At 41.3% G+C, this 20,643-nt stretch overlaps 1 protein-coding gene across 10 annotated transcripts in view; it reads left to right on the forward strand.

Annotated features, from left to right (window-relative positions):
* The window catches only part of rapgef1b (Rap guanine nucleotide exchange factor (GEF) 1b), a 49,838-nt gene extending 29,554 nt beyond the window's left edge, over positions 1 to 20,284 (forward strand). For 5 of the 10 annotated variants that reach the window (XM_008423672.2, XM_017307899.1, XM_008423670.2 and 2 more), the window contains 18 exons: positions 604 to 1,125; positions 2,682 to 2,884; positions 4,815 to 4,976; positions 8,147 to 8,293; positions 11,307 to 11,399; positions 13,638 to 13,723; positions 14,086 to 14,191; positions 15,305 to 15,380; positions 15,638 to 15,722; positions 16,322 to 16,414; positions 16,518 to 16,703; positions 16,821 to 16,905; positions 17,019 to 17,113; positions 17,192 to 17,270; positions 17,348 to 17,449; positions 18,039 to 18,136; positions 18,235 to 18,363; positions 19,282 to 20,284. In XM_008423672.2, coding sequence (XP_008421894.1) covers positions 604 to 1,125; positions 2,682 to 2,884; positions 4,815 to 4,976; positions 8,147 to 8,293; positions 11,307 to 11,399; positions 13,638 to 13,723; positions 14,086 to 14,191; positions 15,305 to 15,380; positions 15,638 to 15,722; positions 16,322 to 16,414; positions 16,518 to 16,703; positions 16,821 to 16,905; positions 17,019 to 17,113; positions 17,192 to 17,270; positions 17,348 to 17,449; positions 18,039 to 18,136; positions 18,235 to 18,363; positions 19,282 to 19,432 — 2,498 coding nt within the window. In that variant the 3' untranslated portion in view covers positions 19,433 to 20,284. The remainder of the gene's footprint in view (positions 1 to 603; positions 1,126 to 2,681; positions 2,885 to 4,814; positions 4,977 to 8,146; positions 8,294 to 11,306; positions 11,400 to 13,637; positions 13,724 to 14,085; positions 14,192 to 15,304; positions 15,381 to 15,637; positions 15,723 to 16,321; positions 16,415 to 16,517; positions 16,704 to 16,820; positions 16,906 to 17,018; positions 17,114 to 17,191; positions 17,271 to 17,347; positions 17,450 to 18,038; positions 18,137 to 18,234; positions 18,364 to 19,281) is intronic. The other 5 variants (XM_017307903.1, XM_017307905.1, XM_017307901.1 and 2 more) reach the window with 4 other exon arrangements.
* The last annotated feature ends 359 nt before the right edge of the window (positions 20,285 to 20,643 follow it).

Consider the following 20,643-nt stretch of genomic DNA (forward strand, 5'->3'; position numbering starts at 1 on the left):
GTGATTTAGAACTGTGGAAAAGCATGGAAGATATATGGGAACAGAGATTATTTTTGGTGAAAATTGAGGGACGCACCAATCCACTTTTTTCACTTCCAATACAGATATTTAGGGTTTCATATCTGCCGATACCAATACTATACAGAAACAGTGCTGAATTTAAAGTGCTTCTTTAAAAAAAAAAAAAAAACATAAATGTACTGAATTATAAATTTAACACACTTAAATACACCAATAGCTTCACAAGTCTGGTCAAACATGTAAAAACAAGAAGTGCAATTAGAAATCTATAATGCAAAATAAATAATAAAGCATGACGTCACTAAGAGCACAAAGCATAGAATTAGACTGAATAGATCTGCAATTGTGGACCGTTCATATTCATTTTAATACATGTACCGTATTTTCCACACTATAAGGTGCACCTAAAAACCTTCAATTTCCTCAAAAGCCAACAGTGCGCCTGATAATCCGGTACATTGGTACAAAAAATAAAGCTTTATAAATACTTCTAACTAGTAAAAACTACTTTTCTTTAGAGTTGGGATGTAATAGTTTTATCACAATCATTCTATTAACTTTTAGCTGTCTTTACCTTTTCAGACAACACGGAGAGTTATGACCCGGATTACGACTTCCTCCACCAGGACTTGTCTGCCGGGGACAACCTAACTGCGGTACAGGTGGGGGGCTGCCTGAGCCCCCTGCCCGAGTCTCACAGCGAATCCTCGTCCCCTGTTCCCGGACAGCATCTCATGCACCCCCCTCTAAGCGCCCCTCCCTCCCAGCAGCAAGAATACTGGACTCCACAGCCCAACCAGAGTAACCCGCTACAGTCATGTCGCACCAGCGCACCCCCCGCTCTGCCTCTGAAAAAACGACGCAGCACGCAGACCTCGTCCTTCCCCGACGGAGGCTCCAGGGTGCTGTACGAGCGCTACCCCTCCCAGTATGATAACTTGTCAGAAGAGGAGCTTCACCCCACGCCGCCGTTCCCCCTTTTCACACCCATCTCGCCCATGCCCCAAACCAACGGGGGAGTTTTTGTCTCCCAGTACATGGCCAGCGAGAACGCAGATGTCCCCGCCAACCCTCCGCCACTTCCTGAAAAGAAAAACAGACACAGTAAGTGTGGTGGGGATGTTGAGGGGGAAAGGCGATGCTGTGGATGGAATAGACCCAGATGATAAACCGAAAGACTGCAAAATTTATGACAATAGCCACATCTGCATTTTCTGTGTTTTAAAAAAATGAAAAGTTGTTTTTGTCTTTTTCTTTTTTACTTGGCTGTGTGTGAGTAGGCTTATAGTGTTATCGTCTATTTATCGTTATCGAGGCAAACTGCTCAATATATCATGACATTGATTTTCCGCCATATTGCCCAGCCCTAGGAAGTAATGAAGTACGAAGGTCAAAAAAAGGACGCCCTCTGATTGAGATGGATGCAGGACACGGGAGCAGAAAGCAAAGTCAAGAACAAAGACTAATCAAGAGAAAAGTAAATAATGAGGTTGATTAGGAAAAGGAAAGCCGGACATTTGCAGCGCTTCGTCATCAGCTCATTGTTGCACATTTTATGTCAAAGAAATATTCAGTGTGAATAGAGACAGGAAGTAAATACTAGGATGTGCCACAATAGAGTCTGGGAGAGAGGCCACAGAGGGCAATATTTGGTCACTTCCTCAGCTGCTTATCCATCACTTCCTCACTAGCTACCGTGTTATGTCATCCATACGATCAGCCCTACCTCATTGTTGAGACCTCTTTTTTTTTACTGAGTATGACCGCAGTTATGTAGAATGTCAAAAGTACGTGTGTGTGGTGGCGCAGGGGTTGAGCACAGCCCATGTATGGAGGCCTTAGTCCTCGACACTACCGTCGCAGGTTCGATTCCCGGCCTGGCGACCTTTGCCGCATGTCTTTCCCCATCTCTCATTGCCAACTTTCCTGTTAATTAACTATCAAGTAAAGACCACTAGAGCCAATAAAATAAAAGAATGTCAAAAGTACAAGAGTCCTGTGAGTTTAAAGATACGTTCTGCTCTTTGGTCATTATTATTCACTTTTGTGTCTCTGGAGGAGTTTTGTCACCAATCGAAAATTGACTGTGGTTGTTTTAATGATGTAGGTTGGGTAATTTAATCATCAAGAATGTATTTGGGGACCTTCCTTATGTGGATGATAAGGATTACAGACACATTTTAAGAAGCAGGAGATACAGTTAGAAGCTTTTTTTTTTTTAACCTTCCTGTCATGTTGCAGCTACAATCTTCGATGTATTTTAGTGGAATTTTATGTGGTAGTTAGACCAGCAAAAGCAAGAAGCATAAGTATGAACTGAAAGGAAAACCTGATTTTACAAAATGTTTAACAACTGGTTGTCTGAAAATTGACAGATTGGCGACTGGTTTATGAATAGATGCATCTTTGTGTTATTGCAGGGAACGGTGGGTTCAGGGTCTATCTTTCTTAAAAGCATCACAATCTGTCATTGCTTTGTTGGATAAAATCTCAGTAAAATATACCAAAACTTTCTGTTACTCAGTGTTGCAGGAAGACGTTTAAAGATGTACTAAATAAGTAATACATCCACAAGAAAACGCATGAAATCAAACCGTAAAATAAGTCAGTCCTTATGCAATCGAGTTCACAGCTCTAAATCTTTCCTCTTCCTCCTTCAGTTCTCCAGTATATGCAGTTTATGGAGGACTACTCGGAGCCGCAGCCCTCCGTTTTTTACCAGATGCCACAGAGCGAGAGGATCTACGAGCAGCATAACAAGCTTTTCCAGGAGGTCTACGGCTTCAACGACTCCTTCAGCAGCACCGACTCGGTTCACGAGCCCCTGCAGCCGCCAGCCTTGCCTCCAAAACAAAGACAGCTGGTGAGAAGCAACCGTTCTCGAAGGTTGCAAGCCAGTTAGTTTCATACTGTTCCCGGTCTCGCTTACCGCTGTGGTTGGAGTACATAAACAGCTGGATTCACTAATTTGAGTTGCATGAGCAGAGGTGTAATTTAAATTCTTCGCATTTTTTTTTTCCCCGCCCAGTTTAGACTGAGTGGATGTGATGTATTCATCAATGAAACTCCCGAGTTTCACCTAAAAACAGGAGTGTTATTTTTCAGAAAAGATGGAGAATCTGTCATGTTTCTTTCTTTTTTTTTTCCTTTCCAAGGCTTTCTCTTATCTTGTCATCTATCTGACCCACACAGCTCTCTCTCTCTCTCTCTACGTCTTTATTCTTGGCTATTTTTGTAGCCACAGCAGACATTTGTGTGCAATCCTGAGGCATTAGCTCGCCGGGGGGAGACAGGACAAGATTTTATCAGCCACGCATCAGATTCAGAGATTTTATCTTAATCTGAGGTGGTGTTTGGGTTAATTGAGACAACCTCTGCCAGTGAATCAGCAGCAAACGAGATACACAGGATAGATCACTGCAAGCGAGAGGCATTTATTTATTTATTTATTTATTTATTTATTTATTTAGCTTGAACTAAAAAAATAGTTTTGAATAGTTTAGAAGCCATGTACGTTTTTCTTTGATTGATCACTCCTCTAGATACCTAAGAGGTGGCAAATCTATATGTCCTTAAGCTTTTTGTTAGTATTGCACTGGCATATTATAACACACCTCATCAGCGTTTGTCCTGTTTTTTTTGTTGTTGTTGTTGTTGTTGTTTTTTTTTTACCACCCTGACTGTGTATTTCAAACAGATTTGTATTTTTATCATTCTTTCGTCTGCGAGTGGTCTGGTCACACTGCACACATTTGTGCCGCTGCTGCAGGCCCTAATCCGGCCTCGTGTTTTTTGGACTTGATGAGCTCGAGGCCCGGTGGAATAAGCCTGTTTGCCCCCCGCATAAACCCGTGTTACAGGCTTACATGCTTTGGCGACTTTACACAGCTTTGCAGGAAGGAAAAAAAAAAAAGTAATTCCAGCTGCTGGGTGGATAAAGGCTGGAAATAAAACCCTACAGCACATCATATTGGCTCTGTTTGGACCATATAGTAGTTGGCCTGGTTTTCTCTCTAAAGCTTAAAAGCGAAGGATATCCAAAGGTTTATTTGAGGATCACCAATGATTTGCGTTACCTGAATGCCTCGCGTGAACTTCGAGGACATAAGTTTTCTTGAGAGAACTCCGAAGAAGTATTACAGAAGTATTCATACCCGTTAAACTTTTCCACGTTGTCAAATTACAACCACGAACGTCAACAGGTTTTATTGAAATTTTGTGACATACCAACACAAATTGGAGTAAAAAAAAAAAATCATGGTTTGCAACATTTTTTTTCCAGAAAAAAAGGGACGAGCATTTTTCATCAAAACCTTTTGACCTTGTTTGGTTGAAATTTAACACTGCAAACCGTCACTGTGATGCACAGTGGTGGCGGCTTCATTCTGCGAGAAATGCTTTTCTCCCCTGCAGGTGTGAGGGACCTGATCAAAGTTGATTTTAGCCTCTTTATGTAGGTTTGTGGAAAAATTTGAGAGGTATGAATATTTTTATTTATTTTTATTTTTTTTGCAAGCTATTGATTCTTAGTCTTGAATCCGTCGTCCGTCAGACTGAGCTGATGATTCAGCTTTTATCTCTCTGATTTTTACCATTCTGCTGCTGCTGAACTTCTGATTCAATCTGCTCTAACTCAATCTTGCTTACTCAAGTAATCAACTGTTCACTCTTTCTCTTTTCTTTGTCCTTTAACACCGTCTACTCCCTCTTCGCCTGCCCTTGACCCCAAACTACTCTCACTTCCTCTATTTCTGTTTATCTTCTCTATCTTTTCCTTCTTTTGTTCTCCTCAGGCTTCGCACTCCTCTTCCCCTTCTTCCTCCTCCTCCTCCTCTCTCTCCTGCCACCTCCAGCCGTCTGTGGCGGCCCTGGAGGAGGCGGGCTCTGGGCTGGGCCTCAGCATGTCCGTCTCTAACTCCTACCTGATCGGCCAGGCGTCTTTGACTACGCCCACGGTGAGTCGCCTCCCCCTCTCCTCTCCTCCTTCACATTGGCGGTCCGGCTAGATGCTGTGTGGTGAAGTGGTCGTGAGGTAGCTCGACATTTGAGACTCTGTTCACCTTTTATAGTTACTGGCGGAGCTCAAACATCAGTGCTTTTGTTGCTGTTTGGTTCTTGATTTCATTCATTCATCCAACCACCCATCCATGTGCTGACAGATGTTTTTTTTTATTATTATTATTACTATTCCTTGAAAGAATTGGTTCAATTATGATAAAAATGCACTTTTTTGTGATTATGAGCACTTGCTGCCACTTTTTGTGACTGTGCTTCTGCTGGCTTGCAGCTATCCTGCTTTGTGTATGCTTGTTGTACTTTAGAAGCGTATCCCAAGGTCTGACTTCTGGGCAAGTCAACAAAACTGGGGAGTTCTTAAGTTTGACTTCAGCAATCAATGTATACACAAAAAAATAATTTCAAAAATTATACATATGCTACAAATCTTGCAAGAGACAAAAACAGTACTGAGAAAAAGATTAACAATATTTCAGTAGTTGATACTGATCAAATTGTGTGTAAACCTGACACAGTGACGTATTTTGCTGGACAATAAATTGTCCCAGAAATGACGGCAATAAATGTAATGAAACTGGCATTAAGATGCAAGTACACCCTCTTAAAGATCAATAAACGTTCATTTTGTACTGAGCGCTTAACACTGAAAACATTTTAAATATCCAAAATAAATAAACAGCCAAAATGATAAATAAAACGGGATCATTGAAGTCTCAACAAAACAAAATGACCCTTCAAAACATATTAGTTATTAGGCTTAGACAAGGAAAACATGCAAAACTGCAAGTTAGAACTTTTGTTAAACATAAAGTGCAAACTAACACCGTACTATACTATGTGTCAAATATTTTCAGCATTTTTCAAAATGACTTCTTACCTGTAATATTAAAGGGCAGCATCTCTTTAAAGTGAACTACACAAGCATGCAGATGAAAATTAACATGTTGATTTTAATTAAGCTTGTGAATAGTTGATTTATTGCTCAGTTTTACAGGCTTAATTGTGTGGTCACAAGTCAGGTTGCACAATATATTGTGAATGTATCATTGTCACAATATTTCCATATGCAAGACCTGCTGGGATTGCAATTAGTGCATTGATGTTACTTTAATAGTTATCACAGAGCCTTCCTATGCTTGTGATATATTTGGTGATACATCTTGTTTAACATGGCAGAAGATGCTTTGGAAGGTAAAGAGAAGGAAAGGTTGGTCAGGTCTTTAAGAAACTACAACTAAGTAGTTTCAGTGCTTAAAAAAATAAAAATAAAACGGACGTTGAACAGGAGCAACACTTTCAATAAAACTTTTAGATGGAATTTTTTTTTTTTTAAGTAATGCTTTCATCTACTCATAAACTTGGATCTGTTTTCTATGAACTGATTGGAAAAACATTCAAACTTAGCAGTTTAATAGTTTGTCGCAAGTCATATTGTTTATTCGTCATCTGGAAAAGAATGGAATGGCATGCTCCCATGAAATCGCCCCAACGCCAGGTCTTTCATAGAAGAGTAGGAAACACCCGCCTTCAAAATATAAAGGCATTCGTTTTAGTAATGGTTAAACCAAAGCAAAGGTATTTTTATGCTTTGTGGCGTAACATCAGATTGCCAGTTTTCTTTCCCGCCACAGGCTAACTAATTGCAGCTTAAATGTATGTCTGGTCTTCTTTTGATCACCTCTATTTTAAAATCCTTAATCCATAAAACACTGATTAAAGTACAGCTGAATTTATCTATGGGGGAAGTACAAATATTCTTTAAAACCCAGTGTGAGATTTATGAAGCATTCATTTTATTTTCTACAAATAGGAAAGACTTGTAATGTTTATTTTGGCCTAGAATTAAAAACCGAACTTAAAGTATTAGCTAGTCAGCCTAAACTGAATTATTTTACACTGACCACAGATAATTTAAAACCAAGTTTGTGATTTACAAAACGCTTATTTGTGTGAAAACAATCTAAAAAATATTGCATATTGTCTTTTTACCTGGATGAATCATTACATGTTTTTTTTATTTTCACGACGGGTGGAGGAATTAGAGGTGCATTTGATCTCTTTTACGTTGAAGCTACAGTTATGCAGCATCTGGCTCCTTTTTTTTGAGCTCGTAACTAACAAAACATTTCAACCTCTAACCGGTTCGTATGAATTTGGTATTTTGTAGTCAAAACGTCTCTCCGTGTCCCCTAACTTTAGCCTGGTGTGGCTAAGTATAAAAATCCCCCTCGGTGTGTTTGGGAGGGTCGACCCATGATAACCCCACGACATGGTGCGTGAGGCACGTTAAGACATGGCGTGGATTTCCCCTGGGATATCTCTGGTGGAATGCGGCACCAGATGGGCCTCATGGAAAACGCATTCCCCCCGTTTCATCTCGTCTTTGTCCTCCAGCGTCAATCGCCGTCCTCGTTCTCTCGACCGAGTTTTGCGCAATTTCTCTTTAATGAACTCCCTTTGGAATAATTGCGTCGTTTAGCTCATCGAAGGCGATATTTGGACGCATTTGCTCAAAGATTTTTAACGGTGCTTTTTTTTTTTTCCGGCCTTGATCTTGTTTGAAAAATAAACTAAAATTGGTGTGCGCATGAGCGTGTGCAGCGTTTGCCACTGGTCTGTGTCTGCATGGCTCTGCGCCGGTATGCTCGCACAGGGCTGGTATGTGAGACATGTTCTAACAGGTTACTGCTACCTCCCTGTTGACAGGCATCTCCTATGCTGGCGACACACTTGTACACTGAATCATCTCCGGTTTTAATTTATCATCCCGAGCTAATCGATGTCTCTGCAAGATTTGTCCCCCCTCACCCCTTTTTTTTTCTTACTATAAATCTATTAGTCATATTTGTCTGTAATTTTGTGTATACAGATGTATGTGTGCATGCAGCACATTTCATGTTCAGACACATCCCTCCCATAAATCCGAGTTGGCAGAGGTGACACTGCTTCCCATCATCCCGCTTTTATTGTTCTGTTTCTGTTTGCTCTGACTTCTCTTCTCTGATCTCTCAGTTCTGTCCTTTATTTTCTTTTTTTTCTTTTCTTTCTTTTTTTTACTTTTCCCCTGTCTTTTATTTTTCCTGCTTTGGGTCCTCTCCACCAATCGCAGAGCTTGGACCAGGTCGCCCTGACCAATGCCACCGTTCTGGATGGCAGCGGGGGCGGTCCCAACGGTTCCCTGGCTGGCTCAATGGGCTCTGTGGCCGTCTGTCTTCCCTCTGAGTCTTCTCTCACTGACTCGCTCCACACCTCGGCGGTGAGCTCATATGATGGAGTCCTTTAGGCCTTAATGAAATCTGAACGCCGACCCTCCTTGCCTCTGCAGATTCAAGTTAGATAACAGCTGTTTGGGTTTCTTGTACTGCTGCACATGTAATGAAACTATATAGTGAGTCATTCGCCGTGTGGCATCTAGGTGTCATTATCACGTCCCACAATCTGTGTTCTGTCTTATTATTAGTCTGAAAAGAATCCCAGTGGAGCATGCTACACTGCCTTTTTCTTGCCAGTAGGGTTTTTTTTTTCCATATGATGCGCTCCAGTGCCACCTGTTGGTCATGACGACTCACAGCTGCTCCTTGTAGAATTGAGGTGCACTTCAGTGAATTAGAATGTGATTGATAAGTTATTTCAGTAATTAAGCTCAAAAAGAGAAACTTGTTTCGCTTGATTACCCACAGTATGATTAGTTTAGTGTTTTATGATCATGGCTTACAGCCAATAATAACACAAGACCCAGTTCTTCTGAAAATCCACCAATAAAAAAGCAATTATAGAATTAAAGGGAGGGCCTGTTAGAAAAAGTATATACAGTCACTTTTTGGTGGGGCTCCTTTTGCATCAGTTATTGCATCAGTAATGCAGCGCGGCTTTGACGAACCTTCAGCTCATCTGCATTGTTTGCTCTGGTAGCTCAATATTTAGGTGATAATATTTCATAGAACATTTATCGATTAATCAAATTTTTGGTATTTTAGGATTTCACTTTTGAAAAATCTGGATTTTTTTTTTTTCACCAATGCACTCCTTGGGTTTCTGTCAGATTGATGTTAGGCCTACTACCATCTTAGATAAGTGTGTTTTAAAGCCTCTTTTGCAGTGGTCCCCAACCCCCGGTCCATGGACCGGTACTGGTCCGTAGACCAATTGGTACCGGGCCGCGCAAGAAATAATGAAATATTTCCGTTTCATGTATTATTTGAGTCTGGAGGATCTTTTATTTTGAAAATCCTTTAACCGGATTCTCTCAATTACTTGCACGCCAACATTGAGCCCAAAAGCAGCAAAATGAGTAAGAAACAGATCAGATGTCTTTGGAAAGTTTCCTTGCAAAGGGGAAAAGGCCCAGAGAAGAAACAGGAGAATGGATTTATCCCGGACCGGTAGGTGAGTCCAAGCCGCTCTGCGTAACATGCGGCTACCGGCTGCTAATGAGGCAATGAAACTTAAAGCTGCTTCGCCACATAGAGACCAAGCAGGCTGTGGATATAAGCAACACTTCAGGTGCCATTGTCTCTCGTCTCTCCCTGATAGGACCGACACGTTGCAGAGAAACAAGCTCAGGGCTCCCGTTAGTCATTATTGTGAGTTAAAATTTTCACGAAAGTAAAATGTTCGTTTTTGTGGCGCATCTGTATCTTATTTTGAAGGGATATGTAAACGTTACCATAGCGACCAGAGTCAGAGGGTTTAGGCAGTGGTCGAGAGGAGATGAGTAGAGCTTGTGAGTCTTAAGACTGGTTTAGACGGCAAGATTTATGAATTGTCGACCGATTCTCCAAACCTCTGTGACCACAGAGCTGATAAAAGAACAACAGGTTCGATCGGTTCGTGTGTGCAACACACCACACGAACTGATTCAAGTCACGAACATCCCGATTCCAGAAGAAAATCCACAAAACTCCCAACATAGCATACGGAAATTTAGAATAGCCAAACACGGATGACAATGTAGAAGCAGTAGTGATAGTTTGTGGAGTCATTTTAAGAGATAAAAGACGTAATAAAAAGAAAAGGCGTGGATAAAAGACGACGGGAGCAGCCGCTCTATTTGCTGCACTATGATTTGGAGGCGAGTTATGTTTTTTCATAGTTAACATTTTTAATTGAATAAACATAATAAACATATATGATAATGACCTTTACATATAATAATAAACATTTCCACGTATTATTTCCGATATCCACCGGACCCAGTTGCGCGATATGTCAGCTGTTTGGGATTCCCCTCTGTTCTGACGTCACCACGCTTTCTGATTTGGCTACCTGTCACATTCAGCAGGCCGTACTCTTGTCAGGCTGCGATAAAAAGGCCAAGACAACCCAAATTGGGTATATTCAGGATTTAGCGGGAACACCAACACGCAGAAGCCTTATCTGACGGTTCACGCCTCTCAGTCCCCCCGGGCCGCAGCAAAATTTCCAAATCTTAACTGGTCCGCGATAATAAAAAGGTTGGGTACCACTGCTCTAGTATAATATAAGGACAACAAAGTAGTAATTTTATAAAAATGCCAATGCTAAAAGTAAGAAAATTAAAATGAGGAATATTGAGCATGTCATGAAGTTGTGCTTTATACATTTTGTGAAAATACTTAATCTTTTAACATATCATCATCAAATTATTATCAGTAGCAGGACTTTGATAAGATCATGCAAACAGCTGTTTTGAAGGAAGAATGGACTGAGCTGCTCACCTCAATTTCTAAGAACTTTTTACTCATTAAAACAAGTTTTTCTCATGGTTTTAAGATATTGTTTTAGGTAAAATTACATAATTTTTTGCTAATATTATGACTTTATTCTTGTAATTGAACAAAAATCCTTCTAGGGTGACTATTGCTGTTGTACAACTCACAGAAGGGATGACTGAAATAAAAGTCACTTTTTAAAAGTATTTTCTGTCATTTGTGATTTCTCTTTTAGAAGAGAGAGAAGAGAAATCGGGTCAGTTTTTGAGAAATATGTTTTTGTTTTTAAGCCACATCGCCCAATTCTAATTCTCCGTGTAATTCTCTTGTGGAATATTCAGTTTTTATTTTGTTTTTTGGGGGTTTTTTTTGGATCTTTATAAAACAGGAAATGAGTTTCCCTTTTTGGATTTAATTATTGTGACAAATAAGGTATTCAGTGACCTTCTAATCCATCGAGATGCACCTGAAGCTGACCTCAGCCAGCTGCTGTTTCTCCTTCAAGGCCGTTAAAGCCTCAGCAAACACTCTGCTGCTTCACGCTTCGGTCTGTGTCCCTCCTCTCTTCCCCTCCTTTAGAGCGAAAGCGTGAATGACGAGGGCGGGGAGGGGGAGTATGTCAACCTATACTCGTCCAGCCAGGCCAATGGGGAGCTGCCGCTCTCCCTCCGAGTAAGTAGCGGACTGCCGCGGGGGTGAAAGGTCAATCCCATTTGCACGTCCCATCGCCTCGGGGTATGAATCAATTCGGATGCGGGGGAGCGATTAAAAGTAAAAAGGGTCTCTGGCCCGAGTCGCTCGGCACATCTCATTCAACGTGTTGCGCCTATTGATTCATCCCCGGGAGGAAGAAAAAAAAAAAAAAAAAGGCGATCGGAAATGCAACGCAAGTGTAGCCGAACTGGACTACATCATGACTTCAGGTTCACAGGTTCGCCTGGGACTGAATCATGGGCTGGTGTTTGTGAGGGGGGTGGCAGGGCGGGGGAGGGGCTTTTGTTGTTTTGACTGCCTGGCTGGTGACTGGTGTCTCTTTGGCTGCTGCTTCAGCTGTGGTGAACATTTAACCCCGTTCTGCTCTAACTCCTGACATCTCTCAGCTCCCAGACTAGGATTCTCAATGGGTTTCCAGTAACATCTGCCTTAGTGAATAACGTGCACCTGTGCATGTGTAGCGGCTTATTTTGTTTGTGTGGTTCTATTCTTTTGGGTCAGCTTGTACCTTTGCTGCAGGTTTTTATTCTTTTCTTTGTTTGTTTTTGGTCAACATACAAAGGAGACGGTGTGTGTGTGTGTGTGTGTGTGTGTGTGTGTGTGTGTGTGTGTGTGTGTGTGTGTGCGTGTGCGTGTGTGTGTGGTAGCATTCTGGCTCAGACGGTGTTTGAGTTTGAGTTTTACCCCTTTTGGTGTTCCCTCTGTTTTTGGCTTTTGTGCATTGGGTTTTCTTTACTCACACTAAGCAAACACTTCACACCCACTCTGCATCACCACTTCTGGGACGATGTGGTAAATGTGTCGTCAACACTTCCATTCTTCCTTTTTCTCCGCCAGTGTGTTGCATGACATCCTGGCGAGATCATATGAGCTCATCTGCAGCCAGCTTGTTGTTGCTGCATGGAGTCACTCACCAGTGTTGTTCCACACACAGTTCTGCTCAGACTGTTGCGTAAATCCATCATAGGCATGAACAGGAGATTTAAAAAAAAAAAAAAAAAGATTCATTTAAGGTAGTTTTCTCCAAGGTAGAATAATGTAAATGTGTTGAATATTAAAAAAAAGACTTGAGTGAACAAGTTTGAATTTGTTGTGGAGTTTCTCTGATCCATATTTAGTCAAAGTTGTACATATAGGCTCAAATATTTACATACACCCTTAAGTAATATCGTCTTTTTGTGGTTTTCTTCCCAACAACCTGACTCTGACCGGATATTTGACCACTTTCTTGGCAAAATTTGAATTTAATTTGGTTGGTTTCCAGGTAAAACATTTTTAATTTTTTTTTAAATAGCCCAGTAATTTTCAGTAATGTTGAGGTCAAGGTATTTCATCACTACTAAGATTAGTATTTATGTGTGTTTGGCATTATCATTTTGAAACATCTAACTAGGCTTGCCGCGATTATAAATACTGCAGGGCAATAAATTGTCCCAGTAATTATTGTGATCAACAATATTATTGATGTTTTTGAGGTTATTTTCAAGTAATGTAAAATAGTAATGGAAGATGATTTAAATATCCAAATTAAAATGCAATCACAGCTATAAATAAAGTGGATTATGAAATCTCTGTTGGCAAAATATCCCTTCAAAAAATGTTAATCATGAGAATGGACATTTTTGAGCTCATTTTAATTTGTCATGTTATCAACTAATTAAGTTCTTATTACAACAGGCTTAGATCTAACCCAAGAAAAATTAGTTAATATGTCTAAACTCCCCAGTAACCAGTGTTTAAACCTAACTGGATACAACTGAATACCAGAGTCCCTGTCTATCTGGATGGAGTGAGTTTGACATCGATGCTTCCTCTGAGAGAAAGCCTAGAAACACAGAAGCATGTTTTCCAAAGTCAACACCTTCAAGCATGACTTAGATTAAATTAGCATCTACCCACCACAGACAGGCCAATTTCTTTCTGGACAACAGACAGGATAGTTTTCCCAAAAACACAAAAAATGTTTGTCATAAATTTGAGCCTGCATGTGTAATTTTGTGGACTGTAGCAAATTCAAGCTTGTGTGACCTATAGGAGCGTCGGATATAAAAATCAGCTTGACCTGAAAAAGAGTGGTTCCAATAAATAGAAACCCAACAATAGTAACGTTCATGCCAACGTTGGGTGGATGCAAACTTCTCAGCAGAACTGTAAACATCAGAGGCTGACGGTCGCTCTCTTTCCTTCGACTGCTAGGAAACCATCGCAGCTGATGACGTACTTCAAGACCCTGTTCCTCAGATGCCATCCAGCAATAGTAAAGAGGCTGTAGACAAAGAAAGGTAACAGTGATCATTCTCACTCACTTGCGTGTTCTCTAAAACTCCATATTATAGCTGATAATGTGATCTTTGTTTGGACGTGATGCCATAAATCACATCACAACGTTCAGTGCTACGTTAAACGTCCCTTATTGTAAATTTTTTTTTTTTAATGAATCTTGGAGCTCTTCTAAACATTCTTAAGTAAAGGGAATAACATCCTAATTTAATTTGTGAAGACAAATAGAATTACTGCTGCTTTTTGCTGTAAACCGATTAAAAAATATGGAAGATTAGTTTTTGGTTTATGAATGAACCGTTTCAAACATGCATATGGATGAGAGACTGTCTGTGTTGACGGGGAATGTGTGGGTTTGCTTTAGGAGGCAAAAGACGGCAGAAACGGCCGGGAGCGTTGAGGAGGATGTAGACGAGCTGTCTCTGATAGACCACAAGGAGATCATGAGCAGGATAACGCTAAAACAAGAGGTGAGTCGACTTCTGGGTGGTGTGTGATGTTTTTAGTAGGAGTTCACCAATCTATTGGCCCCAATTTCCTTAATTTTGGGTGATAAGAGTCGATTCTTGCATGTTTAACCAATCTTATCCATCTCTGCAAAGGTCTGAAAGTCCTCCACTGTTTCCTTTTTACTTTATTCCTTTTAGTGACTTTTTTTTGTGCCTTTTAAGAGGATCAAAACAAGTCTTTAGTCTTAACCTGTTGTGCAATTTTTGTTTGTTTTTAAAATATAAAAACTGAAGGACTAAAGGAGTGGATTTTTTTTTTCATAAAGTTTGGCTCCAAACTTTTCATTTGTATTTGAGAGCATGTGCAGCCAAAACAAGTGTGTGTTGTTTCTCTGGCATTTTTTGATTCTTTTCTAAAATAAAACAAAATTGTATGACGTAAGGTGCACGTGAGCTTCTAACACTTTGATATCAGTTATCTCGGTATTGGCCAAAATTGAAATCGTTGGGTAATCAGCCAATTTTTAGACTTCTCACAGGTCAAACCTCACAGCAGCAGCAGCAGCACCAGCACATTTTACCCAGTTGTCTTTGGAGCAGAAGTCATTGCCAGTCCAATCAGATCCTGCCTGTGGCCACTCTCGGCCGCTGCTGCCCTCTGCAGTTAAACCTGTTAAACTGCAGCGCTAAAACTTCCTCCGCCTTCTCCCACCCCACCACCTCCTCCTGCTTTGTCCTGAGTGGTGCAGTCTGATATACAGATGTGTGAAAATGCTGCACGCCTCTCCGCAAGGTTAGAGGCACTGTGACAGCTGCGGTTTACCGAGGGACGAAGGGAGGGGGATCAGAAACGCGAGGAGCTTCCTGACCAGGGAGGACATTTAGCGCTGTTACAACACAGACCTATTGCAGTGATTTTTTTTTTTTTTTTTTTYTTTCCTTCCTTCCTTTTTTTTTTTTTTTGCACAAGTCAGACTTTTTCTTCGTCATCAGAGGAGTCGGTGCAGCGATAGGAGGGCTTGGTGGGGGAGAAGAGGAGAAAATGTGCATGCAATGTTTTGGGCTAAACTGCATCAGTCTCCAGGCTGATCTGCTCTTCATCTTTTCCTTATTTATCACTCCGAATCCTTGCAGAATGACGACGGTCCTGACGTTCGTGCAGGGTCGGGAGACATCCTTTTAGTCCATGCTACGGAAACAGAGCGCAAAGGTATGGTGCTAAAGCTGTTTACCTACTGTGTCTCGTCTTTTCAGATCTGAATTTATTTCACATTTGAAAGCCGATTTTTTTGAGAACATTTCTCCGTCTGAGTGGCATTAAATGGCCTCAGTCTGGCATTAACAGTCTGTCAGCCTGTGCTTGTAGCAGTCATGTTTGATTTGTTGTCAGCTAGTATTGGTTAATCTTGGCGGCACGTCAACTCAAAAATGCTGCTCTCTTATTTTTTGCCCTCTTTTTCTCGACAGATCTTGTTTTGTACTGTGAAGCCTTCCTGACTACATATAGGACTTTTATAACCCCAGAAGACCTCATTAAGAAGCTACACTACAGATATCCTTTCCAAATCACTCAACATGTCACGCTGACCTAATCATCTTTCTTTGCTGGCAAAACCTTTTTTTTTTTTTTTTTGCTTTAATCCTTATTTACTCAGAAAAGGCTGTCCTTATTTAAATCTTTACTGAAGGATGCTGAAATTGCAGCTAAGATGAAAATGCTGCTTTTCTGGATTCTGTTCTCTCTTTCTTAGTTCTGAAAAAAAAAAGATTAGTTTCAACTCACAGTTCCTGAACAACAGAATGGTTTAGATGAAAGGATATTCACATGGTCCAGTCAAAGTCCAGGCCTAAATCCAATTGAGAATCTGTGGCCAGACTTGAAAATACAGTTGAGGCGCTTTTCAGTAAGTCTGAATGAAGAAGAACGGGGAAGATTTTGAGTATCTATGTAAAACCGGCGGGAGCGGACAACAGCATAAGCATAAACCAAGAGACAGCCGTAGCGAAATTATTGACTAGATACAAACACGTGCTGCACGTTTCAGAATTTTGAAAACAATTGAATCATTTTTTCTTCCACGTCTGTTACGTGCCACTTTTTATATTAAAACGTGAGACTTTATAGACCATTACCCTTGACCACAATAGCACATACACCACATTCTGCCACAGTCCGGACACCTTCAAGAAGCGAGTCAGCAAGAACACCTTCTTCGTTCTGGTTCGTGTCGTCGACGAGCTGTGGTGAGTTGAACTGCCGAGTCGGTCAAAATAAAGCCTTGCATGCCAGGTAAACCAGTCAGACGACGAATCAAATAATCCCCACCTGTCCACCGTTGTCTTCCAGTCTGGTGGAGCTGACCGAGGACATCTTGAAGCAGCTCATGGACCTGGTGTTCACGCTCGTGTGTAACGGCGAGCTCAGCCTCGCCCGTGTCCTCCGCAAGAACATCCTGGACAAGGTGGAGCAAAAGAAGCTGCTGCGGTACACCAACTCCCTCAAGCCGCTCGCTGCTCGAGGGGTCTCGGCGAGGTACTGCTGAGAGAAAGGAAAACTGACGCCGTCTTGTTTCCCCTGCTTACTGTGTTGTGTGTAATGTTTCGTAAATAATTGAAGCGGAGGTTCTTTACGGTTTGCGTTTCCTTCCAGGCCTGGGACTCTTCACGACTTCCGCAGTCACGAGATTGCCGACCAGCTCACCCTTCTTGATGCTGAACTCTTCTACAAGATTGAGGTGACGTGATTTCTCGTCTCCCTGTTGGTTGGAATAACTCTGCTTTACCTCTCGGAGGCATGGAGAATAAACACGGTCATCTGTCATCTTCTCCTCGTCCTGCTTTCTCTTAGATCCCAGAGGTTCTGCTTTGGGCGAAGGAGCAGAATGAGGAAAAGAGTCCCAATCTAACCCAGTTTACAGAGCACTTTAACAACATGAGCTATTGGTAAGACGTGACTTGGATCGGCCGTCTCTTGATTTAGTCTCTCTTTAAATGCTGATACCTTTCATTTCTGGCCTGCAGGGTGCGCTCTTTGATAATTCAGCAGGAGAAAGCTCAGGACAGAGAGAAGCTGCTTCTCAAGTTCATTAAAATAATGAAGGTAAGGAATCTTACTTTTAAAAAGGCAAATTAACATAATGGCAACATTTAACACTTATTCTCCTCTTCTTATTCCAGCACTTAAGAAAGTTAAATAATTTCAACTCGTATTTGGCAATACTGTCCGCTTTGGACTCTGCCCCCATCAGGAGATTAGAGTGGCAGAAACAGACCTCTGAGGTGAGCTTTTTTTTTTTTTTTTTTTTTTTTTTTAGTACTTTAACCGCCCCTTTAAAAAAATAAACTTTTTTGAGCTCTACATCATGGTATGATGCTATTCCCTCATCAAAAACATACCTGGGATGCTGCATTGATTCTTTCATGTATGTTTGAGAAATTCTTTAACCTCCCATGGCAACCATTCAGCTGTGCAAAATCCTTCACTCAGCTCCTTCAGACTAGCCAGCAGCGATTAGCAAATACCTGGTGGAACTGCACATCAGCTGAGCTCTTTATCCACTTAGTGAAAGGCTGCTTAAAACGTTGTTGGAGTTAATAGAGGACCAATGTTGTGAGGACTTCCTGCAGAAGGAGTTTCAGAAAGAACAGGAGTTTCATAAAGAGACAAAGGCCTAATTTTAATTTTTTACGTCATTTTTGATAAATGCAGGATTTTTATAGCAACTGAATGTAACATAGTTACTTGATTGTGCTATAAAATGGCGCTATATGTCTGCACAATACATGATACTGCCACTTGAATACAAGTTTTTTTTTTTTTTTAATCATCTATTCACAATAACACACTTATCTCTTGACACTGCTCCAGGGTCTGGAGGAGTATTGCACGCTGATCGACAGCTCCTCGTCCTTCAGAGCCTACAGAGCTGCTCTGGCTGAGGTGGAGCCCCCCTGCATCCCGTACTTGTGAGTAAACTTTCCTGCTCAGACTTGAACAGATCTGCTGCTGCTCTGCTCAACCTGACTTGGTTGTTTTGTTTGATTTCTCCTCCTCCTTCCTGCAGAGGCCTCATCCTCCAGGACCTGACCTTCGTCCACCTGGGGAACCCCGACCTCATTGACGGGAAGGTCAATTTCTCCAAACGCTGGCAGCAGTTCAATATTCTGGACAGCATGCGGCGCTTCCAACAAGTGTAAGGCCGCTTACAGTTTCAGCAGCTGCATTCACACCCTTCGAACTTCTCTTTATCCCATTTATGAGAAATTTTAGGCAAAAACTAAAACAAGTGCATAATTTTAAAGTTGACTAAAAAACTGGTCTTAAACTTAAAATTTTAAGATTTTTGTAGTTTAAGGTTTAATGATAATAGAGCTACAAGGATAATCACAGGAAACTTATCTGTGCAGTCCATGAATCTGGCCTTTATAGTAGAGTAAATGAGAACAAAATCATTGTTGAAAGAAAACTATAAGAAATCCCATTTATAGATTGTAACAAACCATGTAGGAAGCACAGAAAGAATTTCAAAGAATATATTATTATTTTAATAACCAGATCACTGTTGTTTTTCTGTGTATGACTAAATTATATTGTGAAAAGATGTTTAATATTTAATTTCTAAAATAGTTGACTAAAATACATACAGTATTTTTTCATATTGTAACAATTTTATAGTTAACCCAATATATTCTGCCACAACCGGCTCTTTAAAGACATTCTTGATCTTGATGTGACCCAAAGTGAAAATAAGTTTGGCCCCCCTGATTTAGATCAAAGCGTAATTATGTGTTACAATGGTCTAGTCAAAGTTTAGACCTAAGTCCAATTGAGAATTTGTGTCAAAGCCTTGACTTTTGCTGTCCATTCAATCGGACTATGGTTGGGCTATTATGAATGGAAAATGAATGAATGGGAGAGTTCTAGACCCAAAATACTTGGTGCTCAAAACAAATGTACACCACACTTTTCAGATTAAATCTCAGTATCTACTTTGTGTTGGTATGGCAGAGTGTTTTTTAAGGAACTACTTCATGCTCTGTTTGACCTTTGTTAAATTGATCGTCTTTTGTTTTGTTTTTTCTCTAACGCATCTACCCTCTTCTGACCTCAGGCATTACGAGCTGAAGCGCAACGAGGAAATCATCTCTTTCTTCAACGACTTCAGCGATCACCTGGCGGAGGAGGCATTGTGGGAGCTGTCCCTGAAGATCAAACCCCGAAACATCAGCCGCGCCAAGACCGACCGCGGGGAGAAGACCTAGGGTCCCCCCCCCCCACGCAGGCCTTTGACACCGACCTTCAACTGTGCTTCATGACACTAACTCCACTTTATTATACACTAAAAGAACGACGCAAGGAAGCTACCGGGAGACTCGTTCGCGAGGAATCCAGAACAAACTACAGACAACTGAAATGTCACTGAGGTTTACAAAGAGCTCTGCCGCTCTGGGAGATTAGAATTTGGGATTACTGTTGCTCTGACTCGGTAGTGGAAAGCCCGCATCACGGAAGAGAGAGGAGTCAGAGCAGACGGTGGGAGGGGAGGGGGAGAGAGACGCTACGGAAATTACCAAAGTCTGCTCCCTGGACTCTTTGTTTTAGAGTGGAGCTGTCGCGTGTGAGAGAACAATTTGTATGGTCCATATTTCCTCCATCTCCCCCTGTTGTCCCTTATGTACGTGCCATTTGCTGGTCACCTTCTACAACACTAACAAGTCCTCAACCAGCAGAAGCTCAGGAGCCGCGAACTGTGACGAGCACACGCAGGCTGCCGGCTGAGAATCTGCTGCGACTGAACCGAAAGGGGAGGACGGGCCCCTACGGACTGGAATCAGTTTGTTTTGAAACTTTTTTTTTTTTTTTGTGTAAGAATCATGTATGGTTATGACATGTATTATATACAGTGCTCCTTTTGTTCTTAAAAAGGACGTTTATGCTTATGAGAAGAGCTTAGCTTCTCCTAAGTGCCGTATGTATGTGCACTAAAAAAAAGGAAAAAAAAGCAAGGCAAAAACACGAAAAAGAAAAATTACTAAAGATGCTGTGATCTATGTACGTCATACTGAATCATGGAGTGCCGTGTTCAAGTATAGAGAACCACGAAGCAATCGCAATCATGTCCCAGTCAGTGTGTGTGTGTGTGTGTGTGTGTTCATGTGTAACTATCCAACAGGGGACATGCGTGTCATTTTACACTGACCAACAGGGGACTCACCGTTGAAGAGGGGACATTTTGTARGTCCCCTCTTGGAAATGACCCTGTTTTAGGGTCRGGGGTYGCAGTTAGGACTAAGGTGTGAATTGACTTTTGGTTAGGGTTAGGAAAAGGGTTAGGTATGTGATGGTTAGGGTTAGGAAAAGGGTTAGGGTTAGGCTGTAGAAATGAATGGAAGTCAATGGAATGTCCCCTGTTGGATAGTAGCGTACGACTGTGTGTGTGTGTGTGTGTGTGTGTGTGCGTGCAGGACGGGTG

Source organism: Poecilia reticulata, linkage group LG12 (assembly GCF_000633615.1).
Source record: "Poecilia reticulata strain Guanapo linkage group LG12, Guppy_female_1.0+MT, whole genome shotgun sequence".
Classification (NCBI taxonomy): Eukaryota; Metazoa; Chordata; class Actinopteri; order Cyprinodontiformes; family Poeciliidae; genus Poecilia; species Poecilia reticulata.